Raw genomic sequence first — 13,890 nt, 5'->3', positions numbered from 1 at the left:
CTTGTGTGTTGTCTTGTACTCACATTAGTACCGTAAGCTCTTCACTGCATCCTGTAGACGAGCAAACAAAACTGCATTGCCAATGGGTGACAACAAAATGCCATTTTCTTGGAAAAACTCTGCATTTCCACAACTGACGAGGTCATTGTTGCAGAAGAGCATTCCACGAGCGGACAAAAAAGTATACATGCTTCTGTTGATGAGACACCTTCCTGCGTCTGGCTCGGAACAACATCCATGAGTAGTGGGTCATACTCTTTGTGGTATTATGGATGAGAAAAGCACCTTGGTGGTGGGAGAAAGCGTCCTCACGACATCCAGCAATCTCCTCACTCTACGGAACAAATCTAAGCAAGCCAGGGAACCCACATGCATGCCTCCGGAATGGATGACGATAACATCTACTACTGGAAAAGTGTCGAGGTCTTTGCAAAGTGCTTGCATATCGGCGAAATTGCACTCATACACAGCGTTCCACAATGCGTCCACTCCTTCCAAACCAAAATTGCAGTCAAAGTGTCTTTGCAGGGCATAGTTGTGCAGATCTATGACAAAGGGATCACCTACAGTCAACACAATGTGTTTCGCCATGTCAGCCACTCTCAGTACACAGAGTATAATGTACAACAGTTTCCCCTCCCCTTCTTGTTAACCACACTACCTGATTGGCTAATCCCCACACTGCCATGGCAATTGGGCAAGGTGGTGTAAAGGGCAGATTTTGGCACATGCGCCTCCCAAAGTAGCGCTAGGGCCGCACCCCTGTAAAGCTGGAGCAGTCCTTCCCTATGCACTATCCTCTCTGCAGCTCTTGGGTTACGCGAAAATAGGTACACACGCATTCACCAATTGCATCGAAGCCACCATCACCCACCACTGTCACTCCTGTACAACACTTGATATGTACTGTTACACATTTACAATACAAATGTCGTGCCATTCCAAAGCATTTCCACTACAAAGTTCAATGAAAGTATGCACGATTTCTCCATCCGCATACATCCACATAGCCACCCAAGATGTGGCACGTGTAATCCTGAAAGTACCACGTAATCCACTACCTTTTCGTGATAGTGAGGAGGGGGGGTAAACAATATCAAACTGAGAAGGGGATTTAGTCTTCCATTGTAGATGTATAAAGGTTTTTTGGTTTTTTTGTCGTGCGTGCGAGCAAGTTTTTTTGTATTTTCTCTTATAAGCATTTCTGTTGGCCTCTCCTCGCATTCTTACCACATTCTGGTCAATGCTTCTTTCACAGTTTAAAAGAAAACGTCATTGGCAATGCCTCTCAGATAAATGCCAATTCTATGGAACTACTGCATATTTTGTGACCTCATGATCTCATAGTGGGTGGAGAACATGCCAGCAGTCTGCATAAACTCACGCATAATTCTGTGTATAGCACACCTTCCAACCTCTGACTGGGGACAAATTACACCATCATGGACCATAATCCTCTTGGTGTTATGCATGAGAAAACTACCTTGGCAGTAGGAAAAATACGCATCACTGTGGTCAGCAACCTCTTCAGGTGATGGATTAATCATCCACGCGACATGTAACCCAAATGTAGACTTCCATAGTGCACCACGACAAAGTCAACATTCGTGAAAGACGCCACATATTTGCAAAGTCAAACCATCCCGCCGAAACTGCAGTCACCCTGACAGGCCCCGAAAGCATCCACTCCTTCCACTCCTTCCAACCCGAAATTACAGCAAGGCCTCTTTGCACACTACACCTGTGCAGATGTCGCACAAAGGTATCACCGACGATAAACACTGTGCGTCTCTCCATCTCGACCACCCTCACGACACAGTATTGGGACAAAATGGTCCGCCCCTTCCTGTGAACCACACGCCAAACTCCTAATTGCCTATTTCCCACAATTCCATTTCCCTTTCCACCTTGCTCATAATGGCAGGATGTGCATGTGCGCTTTCCCATCTACAGTGAGGGCCACGGCCCAGTAAAGCTTGGACAATACTTCTTCCCTTTGCATTGTCACTTTTTGCAGCACTCCCCCATTTGGGTGCTGTCAAATTGTCAAACACGCATGCAGGAATCACATACAAAACCTCTGCATTTCACACTGTCATTTCTATACACCACTCCATATTTACCGTTAAACACTCTCAGTACACGTTCTGTTTGATTGCAAAGCCCGTCCACCAGAAACCTCTGCTAAAGAATGCACGGTTGCAGCATCCACAAAGATCCTAAGACGCACCCAGCATACCTTGGGCCATGAACACTACATTGCAGCCCTTTCCACACCCACCACAACACTATACATCCAAGCAAGCGACCATGTGGGCACCTAACATTATGCACAAACGTAATATACGTAGCAGCACTTCTGCCCAATTCCCCCACACCATAAAACACTCATTCACGAACATGTGTCACACTTAGCAGAATCCACAAACATACCACAGCCTGCACTACCCCTACGCGCTGCCATTCACAAAGTATTGTGTCACTGATAGCCTATGCACAAAAGATTCACAACATTGGGCCTACTTCAATAAATCTGCACACAGCAGAGTACCCAACCACATGTAAACTGCACTTCAGCCATACCCAGTTCTATACTCACATTACGTACACACTGCACCCTGTGGCCACACTACACAACTTCTCACTGCACCAACTCCTGCCGCACACCAAATACTGTAGCATGTTGTAACTATCACCACAACCATGGAATGCACAATACACGCTTTGCAACTCACTTGTGGTGCTGTAGCACGTCGACAATGTGATCCACACCCATTCTCCAAAGATCACAACCCTGTGCCTCATGCACTGTCAAACCTGCATTGCTCCAGTGGGTGTGCTCCTTGCACACATTCCCCACACCGTAATGCAACCATGCATGTCAGCATAACACCAACTACCACTATGCACATACGCACCACTGGCACCAGCACTCCTAACCAACCTCCACACTGCAATGGACATGCACAGCGTTAGATGCAACAGTTACCATAATGTATAACATTACCCTGTCTCCGGCACCCCTACGCCCTTTCATTCACATATTATTATCTTACCCACTTCCACTCAGAAGGTATTCTGTAACTGCCAACTTAACCACAACAAGTTTACACCATTGCCCATACTGCAAGCATTGTGCACACAGCACACTATCTAAGCACATATAAGCTGCCCTTCAACCATACTCTCTACCATGCTGATAGTATGCAGACACTGCACCCAGTGCCCACACTGCGTGACTTTTCACTGCATCTCCAACCACAGCGCTCCGCCATTGAACTATGCAGCAACAAATTGCAACAGTTACCGTAATGTACATACAAAACACACTCTTGCATCCCTGTGCACTTTCAATCACATACTATGGGCATACCCACTTCCATTCACAAAGTATTGTGCCACTGCCAACCTACCCATATTCTGTTTGTAACACTAGCCTAAAAAGGCTGAAATGTGCTCCACAACCATTCCTTACATGTCACCACCCTCTAACTGATGCACAATCAAAAATGCATTACTGTCATGTGTGTCCTCAAGGCCTAGGCTCTAGAGTGCATGGCCTATGGCCATGAACTCAATAGTGTAGGACTTGAACACACCGACAGCAACGTAATGCCACCATGTCAGCAACTATGACAATCCACATACACACCACTGCCACCAGCACTCCTACCCAACCTGTACACCGCCATGGCGCTATGCAGCAACAAATTACAACAGTTAACATAACGCCCATGTGGGCAGCTAACATTATGCACAAACGTAACATACGTAGGTAGCGGCACTTCACCCCAACTCCCCCACACCATAAAACACCCATTCACTAAAACAGGTCACAATTACCAGAATCCACAAACATACCACAGCCACCCCTACCCACAGCCATTCACAAAGTATTGTGTCACTAACCATAACATTTTCACAACATTGGGCCTACTTCAACAAATCTGCACACAGCATAGGCCTTGAACACACCCACAGCAACGTAATGTCACCAACTACAACCATCCACATACACCACTGCCACCAGCACTCCTACCCAACCTGCGCCCCACCATGCAGCTATGCAGCAACAAATTGCAACAGTTAACACAATGTACAAACAAAAAACTCTCCTGCACCCCTGTGCATTTTCATTCACATACTATGGGCAGACCCACTTCCATTCAAAAAGTACTGTGTCACTGCAAACCTACCCACATTATGTTCGCAACACACTGGCCCTACTGCAACCAATCTGCACAGACCACACTATGCAAACACCACCCTCTACCGAATGCAGAGTCAAACATGCATTCCTGCGGTCGGTATGTTGCAGCCCCACGCTCTTGAGTGCATGCCCTACACCCTACGGCCTTCAGCCATGCACCCAATAGTCTAATCCTTCCACAGACCCACCGCACCTTCAATCACCCATGCATGCCATCTTGTGCCCAACTACCACATTCCATCCATAGCGCACAGCCACCCGCGCTCCCACCCAACCTATGTCATGTGCAATTCACTCCCCTTCTGCAATTGACCTGCCACCACTCACCACGAAAAGAGGTCGCTGCAAACAGGTCGCGGCAGAAGCTATGGGGCTCTTACGACAGCTGCCTCCAATCACCACACAAAGCACTCGCCTATATATGTCACATGAACCACTGCTCAAACCCCCACCCGTTCCCTCCCTTATTGCGACCAACACATTCCGTACGGTACATTTTCCAGACCCTTCCGCCGCCGCACTGTCCCCCGATACACCATGGTGGCTTTCCCAAAAAATGTTGACGCACACCACGCTTCCCTCCAGCCAACCACCGGCCGCGTCCATACTTCTCCGACAGCATGCCGTACCGCGAGCCAATGACACTTTTGTCCGTGGAGTGAACGGACCCAGATATCTCTCATTTTTTGGGATGTGCATTTCGCTTCTTTGCAACAAAAGTACTGGTCGAATTTCTACCAAACACACAAAAGCATGCTTTCTGAACCAAGCCCCTACCACGCATTTGGTGAAAATCCATCCAGCCGTTCAGCCTGTAGCCGTGCGCAAAGTTTTTCCCCATTCAGTCTGTGGAGGAAAAAAAAGAAATTTGGATCCCCCTATAATTTTGCCCTCCCGACCCCCGCACGAAATCTCGCCCAACTTGGCAAAAAAATTCAGAGCCAACCATATACTTTATTTGCAAAGTTTGGTGAGGATTCGTCGAGGGGGAGCAAAGTTATAAGCTGCCGAAAAAGTGCTCTTCCTATGAGTTTAGCAACTTAAACTACACGGCCGCTACCGCAGGCCGTGTGATATATATACAATGAATTAGTCTGTGATGTACAGTATAATGTGTGTGTGATACGCTCGATGTTAGCAGCGGGTTGTGACGTGGCATATTGTAGATGTGTACTGGACTCTACATGGGTGATATCTAGGTGAAATAAAAGTATATAGAAGGACCCAATTGAAATAAGATACATGTGTAAGGCTTGGAATGTGTTGTACAAGGATAAATGTAAGCAACGTCGTGATATAGGGAATAATGTGCTAGTGATGGTTGGCTAAGCTCTGTGCTTGGTGCGATAAGACATTATTTTAAATAGACATCGAAGGTGAGTTATGTAGCCATATAAGGCGGTCCTTTTAGATATTAAGTGGGATACACATGTCATCAATTACTGTGTTATACATGGAAGAAGTTCCACTATTAGGGTCGATAGTTCGATTAAGTGGGAGCACTGTCCTATTGAATGGTGATGTATGTCCTGGCGTATTTCACCTGGGAAAGTGAAGGTTGGATTGTGAGGGATGGGCCGCCATCATCACTGGATTTCATTTCTACAGGACAGCAGGACATTGTGTCACAACTTTCCATGTACTGTTCCTCTGCCAATGATTGACACTCCTGTTCCCCCGGCTTACCTATCTTCTCATCCTCCTTAACTTCTACTTATCCTCCGCTGTTGCTTCGGGAGGCTCGACTTTCCTCTGGTTCCTTACCCGCTGCGTCTCTTCCTCCTGTGATCTTTCCTTAATGCTTGGACCTGATCTCCCCAGTGCGTGGTATCCACTCAACAATCTGCATCCTTCAGACTACTGCCACCATGACACGCTCCAACTCCTTAAGGGCACCGTCAGAGGTTTTGTCACCTCTCTGGTGTTTCCCTCAAGAGGATTGGTTCCTGGGAGGTCTCCTTGTCTCCCTGATGTTTGGTCACCTGGGAAGACAATGGCTTCCAGGAGGGAACGGTCGTATCTCGTCACTTCACGGTTCGGGTTGGTTGCCTTGCAGCTGCCACCAGAGCTCAAAGCCCCTCTTTGCTGTAATCTTAGGTTTGGGTTCTGAGACATTGTGTCCTGTCTGTGTGTTTGTCTCTCTCATCCCATCCCATTAGCTCTCTCTCTACCACCCATCCCTCACGTGTCCAATCCCTCTCTCATCCCACCCCTTCCTATCTCTCTCTCCTATCCCTTTCTCATCCCATCCCTTCCTCTCTCTCTGCCACTGGACCTGTCCAAAACAGTGCCTGACTCAGTGGTACGTCTTCTCCTCTGACTACATCAGGCGATGTCTGCCGACTTGCATATTGATAGGATGAACATAACTCAGTGAATAACGGTTTTTCTGCTGTGTTGGGGAATGTGAGGGGGTTTTACAACTTCATGGAGAATAGAACACCGGACTTCTTAGCAATGTGATGTTCATTTTCCTTCCAGAGTGAAGCATCAGGTGGAATATCTCGGTCTGAAAGAGAATATCCGCGTGAGGCGAGCCGGCTATGCCTACAGACGGGTGTTCAAGAAATTCTTACAGAGGTAAGACGGACGTCGTCATCATTTCAGTTCACTACGGCCCAAAGGCCCCTGTGCCAGCCAACCGTCAGTTCTTGTTTCCATAACATTACCCATGCCATGGCTGCATACAGTGGTGCTATTTATAACAAAATAAGTATTGGCTCTCTGACATCACACTGCCAGAAGAATCTACGGCGCTGTACACCCAATAGGCTTCGGATAGTACCCGGTGTATGGATTTGACATTTCAAAACACACGCACAGTCCCCACGGGTAGTGGGCATTGGCACAACTCTCTGGAAAATGTTACAGCGTTAACCTAATGATCACACGTCAATGGACACACTGCTATTGTGGCGAGGCACCTCAATTCACACCCTGATGACATTCATGGGCCTAGACGCCAAGGGTCAAGTCCTTAAAAAAATAAGTGGAAAGGTTGGGGGACTCATTAACATACGCAACCGGATGTGACGTCACCAGAAATTGGCATATCAATGTAAAATACGCAAATCTCATTCAATTCCCTTTGCATAACCATAGAAATTGCACGGGACGAATGGCATTTGCTGCTGATAAAAATCCATCCAACCAAAAAACCAAGGGAGGATATTTTCTTCTAATATTGTTTTGAAAACTTAAAAGCTGCGCAAGAAACAATCCCAAAGTTTCTCCTGGAACATGCAGTCCCGAAATGTGACCTTTCACCTTCAGTTGTGTATTCTTTTTCATTAGGTTTTATGGTGCATGGGTAAAGGGGCCTGCTGGGGAAACTGGTCCCGAGGTCGGTGTAAATTCATAAATTTAAAAAAGACAGACAGTTAATGTTTCTTGTTTTACACACAGCCGCTAAAATACCTGGGGGGGGGGGGCATCCACGCTCACTGTCCACCCGCGTGTACCCTCAATTTATTAGGGGGCCTTTTACAGAACATTGCGATTGTAATAAGTGGTATAAGCTCCACCTCTTGATGCATTTTTCTAGGGGATTCTCAGCAGACGATAGAAAAAGTAGTACGTTTCATGAAAGCTTTGACAATGATTACTTTAGGTGTCCCATGTCTCATTTGCCTCTGCAGCACCACCATCCAGATTCTTTCCTTTTCATTTTCGTTTTTGTGCTGTACTTTAACCATGTAACTGCAACATTAGGTTAGTTTGAGGTTTAGGTTGTAAGTCGTTTAGCTACTACTGTAGTATGAAGGAGTAATTATCAACCCAACTATACAGAACAGCTTCCCGCGAACCACAAGAACATGTTATGATAATGGGAATAGAAAGCACTGTGCATCTCTCATGTGGCCTCAAGAACACACCAAATCTCATAGACGCTTCAAAGTTTTGATTGGATTTTTAGCCAAGGGGCTCTTAAGGGCCACCCCTCTCCAGGTAACCTAGGGATGCGCAGTCCCACCTTAACGCAGGTGTCCCTCCACCCCAGGCGTGTAATCCCTACTATCGAATGTCTGTCTAGCTAACGGGGATGGCCTAAAGGTAAAGGCCTTATCTCTCTAACTACCTAGGGGAACTATATAGGGTGTGCATGGCCGAAGGTCCGCAGAGGTAGCTTTCAAAAGATGGATGCCTTTCAGGCACACACTTGGTCTCTTACTGTCACACCCTCCTTCTCGTCTCCCTGTGGCTTTTTTGGCTCTCCCTTTTCTCTTTCTCTCCACCCTCCTACTCTCCTCATCGCGCCCCCTTTCTTTCCCTTGCGCTTCCTATGCTGTCCCTCTGATATTCCTTTCTCCTCCTAGTATCTACTTCCACCTTCTCGTCCTACTCTCCCAACCACACTCGCCTCTCTCACCACTACTGCGCTCTCTTTACCCACACAACTACCACCCCTCTCTCAACAATGCTACTACTACAAGTCCCTCTCCACATACTCCTCTTGACATCAATGCTACCCCTCTCTCCACTCTACTACCCCTCCCAGACCTTCTTCCGCAATCACCCTCCTTTCACCCTTTCACTCACCCTAGCATGCCCTGCCTAATCTATCAGTCACACTCTCACATCGTCCATAACCAACACTTCACCTTGCACATTCCTTCAGCAATTCCCCCCCCCCTCCAACATCCTTCCTCCGCACGGTCTCTTGGTCTTCCACCGCGCCTGAATTACCCACCTCCTCCTGTTACTTGGAAAAAGTCAAAGCCCCTGAATTTCCACTTGACTTTCCTTAATGTGGCCCCTATCTCCTCATTGGAGAATTCAAAGAGGCACTCTTTGCTAGGCAAATCTTAAGGTTGGTGCGTTCCCTAGTCTATAGGAGTTCCCCATCTTTGACTGGAAGCCCCATGATCTGCCTCCGATTTGTTCGAGCTGTCCTCCTTATTGGGAAAACTCTCACTATGTCTTCCAACTCCTCCCCTTATTCCCGAGTCCCTCCTTTCTTCATGGCCTGCACCCGGGGAAGTATTCCTAGTTCCCGACTGTCCACATGCCTCCGTTTCCATTTCCCGGATGTAGTCTGGGGCTCAGGCATAGCTTAGCTCAGCCTTGAGTGGTGCCCAGGGTAGTCTTCTGGATCAACTGGCTGACATCAGGACCTGACTGCCGAAGATCTGCGATACTGGGAGGTAAGGTAAAACGCCATGTGCCGGAAACAGACCTGGCATGCACTGGAAGGTCTGGCGAAGCCACTGTGGCTGCGGAGACAGGAGCCGTGGAAATACAAAAAGCATGGTTGCTTTATCACACTTTCTACACACTTTGTTATATTTTATTTGAGTATTTATCGAGTGCAAACTTAGCTTTGGAAAGCAACAGGGCGCTTTACAGAGTAATAGGGCAAACTACAGGAAGGCGTTATTTAGTAACAAGGGGTGTATCATAGGAACAGGGACCAAGCAATTGACGGAGGAAGGGGTGACAATCCATAGATTGTCAATCCTTAGTACCCAGATGCCTCAGGTGCGCCATACAAATGCCTAAATAAATAAATAAATAAATAAAAATAGGCGTAGACAACCATGAGCTAACGGCAGGTAAAAGAACCAACTGCAGTGTTAAAAGACTGCACAGTATCTGCTGCCGAAAGAGCAGGGCAACACACCAGGGGGGCTACAAAGGATGCGGTGCACGCTGGCAACGGCCGCAGGGAGCAAGTAACTCACTCATTTCATTTGTTCACTTTTTCACTCATTTAGTCACTTATTCCCCCATTCAGTCACTCCTTCACGTGCACACTCATTCAGTGAATGACTTGCTCATTCAGTCATCTGTTCACCAACTCGCTCACTAACTCACTCCGTGACACTTATATGTTGCCTCGCTCTCTTCCTCCCTCTCGCCTACTTGCTCACTCATGTACTCACTTCTCACTCATTTGCTTATTCACCCGCTCATCCATGAATTCCTGCTCCCAATCAGTCACTCAAAATGTTTATTGGGCTTCTTGCAGGGTCCGTGTTGGGTTCCGGGCATTACATCCCTCGGCTCCGAACCTTCTCTGTGTTTATTTTATTTTATTGTTTATAGCACAAACCTAGTTCGGGAGCCATGGAGAGCTTACAATAAGTAACGCAGTACTGTTGAAGGTGGGAGGGATAGACTCTTGTTTGACCAGCAGATATTGTTAAGAGACATATTCTTAGTGGTGCTTGCAGAACTAGAAGGTGGTGGGGGCATTTCGAGCCTTGTCAGGATTGAGTTCCAGATAATCGTAATCAGGGCGCGAGTCTTTTCAATCAATCAATCAAATAGTTTATTGCAGCACAAGCCATAAAAGTCAATCATCAAATAAAACAATGACAATCAACACTCATATAAAAGGCTGGAAAGAAGATGATATCATTTAAAAAATGGGCCACAAAATGTTTGTTATGTTTATGTTTATTGAATTGAAATAGCGCTTTAAGCCAAAGCGCTTTACAGTATAACAACAGGTACAAACGTGAGAGAAGCATATTTACAAACATGAAACAAGTCATTAGAACAATATGTAGAACTATTTACAAGGAGGAGGGGAACAGTGGGGGAAGGGAAGGGTATTGGGGTAGGTGACGGGGGTTACAGTGTCTGTTTTGAGGTCATAGGAGTGGGAGGAAGGGGGGGAGGGGAAGGGAAGGGGAGTGATCTGGTGTCCCCAATGCCCCTAAGACTAAACAGACTCTACCTGCCCTTACCCATCCTAACACATACCATTATGGTCTCTTTGAGCTAGCTCTGTGCTTCTGGGAACTCTTAACAAATCTGCGATGGCTTAATTGCAGCTATGTTATGTGCAATATGTGTGTCCTTGCACTGTATTCATGTTGGGGAAAAAAGGCATTGGCAAAGCTAACCCTTTTGGCTCTCGTGTTGGCATTACATGCCCAGGCACTAACAGCATTTGCCACCTGTTGCCATCAAAACTGTTGACTTTGCCAATGCATGTTTATGTGTGCAGCATTGAACATGCTGTCTAAATGCACATGCATCGTGTGGGAATAACGAATGAGAACATTTCTGCTTTCAACACTTCTGGACTGCATTGTCACCCTCAGATTTAACCTTTCTGACTACTAAGCAATTAAAAATAAGTAGGCTGCCCATGTTAGCTATATTCAGTAATTCGATGTGTGTGCTTGTTTATTAACTGTTACCCGAGTTTTCGATCCATATTATCCACAGTGGCTCATCATAGGATCACTTCCTGTGTATATATGTAGCTGACTGTATCATGCTCGGCCATCTCGACACCGAAGGAGCGTCATGGCGTAGAATATCTTCGTGGAACATCTTACGAAGCCTTCCCTGTTCAGGAACCAAGATGATACCGTTACCGAGGGAACTAAAACGTTTTTCCCTGAATACTGACGTAGCGATAATGGCAGGGGGTTCCATAACCTTGCTTCCTGAACAGAAAACGAAGGACTACCCCATGTTTGGCTATTACACATGGGGGACTGTCAATAGACCAACAGAGGCTGGTCTCGAATGACGATTTGGCGTTTAATGTGTCCGACTCCTCCAAATGAATGGAGGCCCTTTGCGATAATATGCTTTATGAGGCAAAGAGAGAGCTTTGAATTCCACTCATTTTCCCACTTGCAACCAGTGGATGTCACGAAGGGCTGAGAGTATGTGAACACGTCGACCGAGGCGCAATAACATCCTTGTGGCCGCATACTGGATATACTTGTGTTTCGGCAGTCTTTTGGGTAAAACCCAAATAAATGGAGTTGGAGTAATCAAGGCGACTGGCCACACATGAGTCCATCAATTGGACTTGTGTAGGGAAAGTGTAATAATCGAGGAACCATTTAAGGCTTCTCGGCTTGTGGGTTTGCTTATCTGTTTCGCCTTAAAGAGGTCCGAATACATCGAAATACTTAGGTTTCAGAGATGGGTTTAGCTGGCATAGGACACAGACCAAGTGATGAGGGCCAGCCATTATCGCACCATATCTGGTTGGCATCAGCAGGTCTAGAAGAAATGCATGCCGATCCAGAGAATGAAAGACCCATTAGCCATTCCTGACCAAGGGTCACCACTTTTGGATTGGCATGTACCATCCAAGGCAACTTGCTAAACAAAAAAAGCAACTCCTAATGTGAGTTTCGCCCTTTATCAAGCTCATCCGAGGAGTAAAGCGTATCCAGGGAGGAGGTGAGTACCCAATACTCGCCAATGAAAAATGCTTCAAGGCATACGATAGAATATGAATTATGCAAAAACAGGACCTTTTGCAGGGAAAGTGTAATAATCCGGGGACTCTGGGTAAGTTCCCATTTTAGGTGAGGAGCCTCTAAGGCGGCGTCATCCGCTGGCTTGAATTGGTTCAGAAGGCAGCAGAATCAATGGAGCCGAAGACTGAACTGCTGGGCTCAGGTTCTGGATGGGCCACACCTCCAATGACCACCATCTCTTTGTGAAACTAAATAGTCTCTGAATTGGGGGAAAGGTGCATCTAACCATAACCAGAGGAAAGAGTAATAGCGATTCATCTGGCAGGGCTCAGAAAAGGGGACAGGAGGGTTGACCGCACAATGGGTTAATGGTCCCAATCACAACCAGTGTTCAAAACTGTCGTCCAGACCACCCTCCGCCCCCTCAAACCTTTGAGGCTGACATCGCCCCTAAAGGTATCTCAAGTGAAACAGTGATCCTGCCAACACCGTGGCTCCCAACCTTTTTTTGTCACCAAGGCGGGTGAAAACACCTAATTTTGTTTTGGCGGTTGAGAGGCCCATAGAAGTGAATGGGCGTATGAGGGACTTGGCGGGTGATGCCTCTGCTTTCAAGGCAGGTGACACCTGCCAAAAGCGGGTGAGTTGAGAGCTATGCCAACTCTCTATTCTGCCCTCTCACATAAGTGTATTCTGGTAAAGTCTTTAAGCACTGAATTAGAGTGACTTGTGAAATGCTAACTTTTCAGTGAACGTTTTTTGGCCTTTGGGATTGTAAATGCCATCCAGTCTAAACTCAAATAGCTAAAGGGTCTACGTTTTGTTCTTTTTTTCTTTTTTGGAACGTTTGATTTGCATTCAAAATGAAATGTATTTTTTAAATAACATTTGGAAAAAAAAGAGATACATGTACGTCACTATCGGTAACTCAAGAGGCAAGACCGATACCCTGCAATGTGGCTCTATTGCCGGAGGAGAGGTTCGATTAGTCGAGATTGTTGACCAGTTTCTCTGTGTGCACGGTGTTACCTGATGGCGCACGTCACATGCCCATTAAAGTCAGACGCGGCGTGATTCGTGCGTCCGATCCTGTAGTAACACCCCGGAGCATTGTGGGAAGGCTGGGCCGGGCAGGAAAGCCATGCCCCTCATGGCTGTTATTTTGGGAACTCCTTCAAATCGCGGCCTGTGTGCGGCATTGTCGATTGAATGGACCTTTTTATGCCGGTTTCTGTGAACGGCTTGTGTGTTGTAAGCGGCGCCCATGCGGAGGCCCGAGCTCTCTCCGCCCACCTTACGCCAAGGCCGAGGCCGCAAGGGTCGAGCCCACGATGAATGAAGAAGGGAAGCGTTTAAAAGGCCTCCCTGTTTACAATCGGCCAAATAAGCTTCTTTTTCTGACTTGTATAGAACACTTTAAACATGTTATATAGATCAAAAGCGCACAATAATAGATTCGATCGGATTACTCTTCCTATGGATCTAGGAATTATGTTAATTTTG

The 13,890-nt window shown here is 46.7% G+C and overlaps 1 protein-coding gene across 5 annotated transcripts in view; it reads left to right on the top strand.

Moving 5' to 3' along the window:
• The window catches only part of MYO1E (myosin IE), a 933,795-nt gene that overhangs the window by 698,607 nt on the left and 221,298 nt on the right, over positions 1-13,890 (top strand). For all 5 annotated transcript variants that reach the window (XM_069624389.1, XM_069624388.1, XM_069624387.1 and 2 more), the window contains one exon: positions 6,692-6,790. In XM_069624389.1, coding sequence (XP_069480490.1) covers positions 6,692-6,790 — 99 coding nt within the window. The remainder of the gene's footprint in view (positions 1-6,691; positions 6,791-13,890) is intronic.

Source organism: Ambystoma mexicanum, chromosome 11 (genome assembly GCF_040938575.1).
Source record: "Ambystoma mexicanum isolate Mex_15411 chromosome 11, UKY_AmexF1_1, whole genome shotgun sequence".
Lineage (NCBI taxonomy): Eukaryota > Metazoa > Chordata > Amphibia > Caudata > Ambystomatidae > Ambystoma > Ambystoma mexicanum.
Note: the sequence above shows the minus strand (reverse complement) of the source record. Positions and strands in the feature narration are given on the sequence as shown.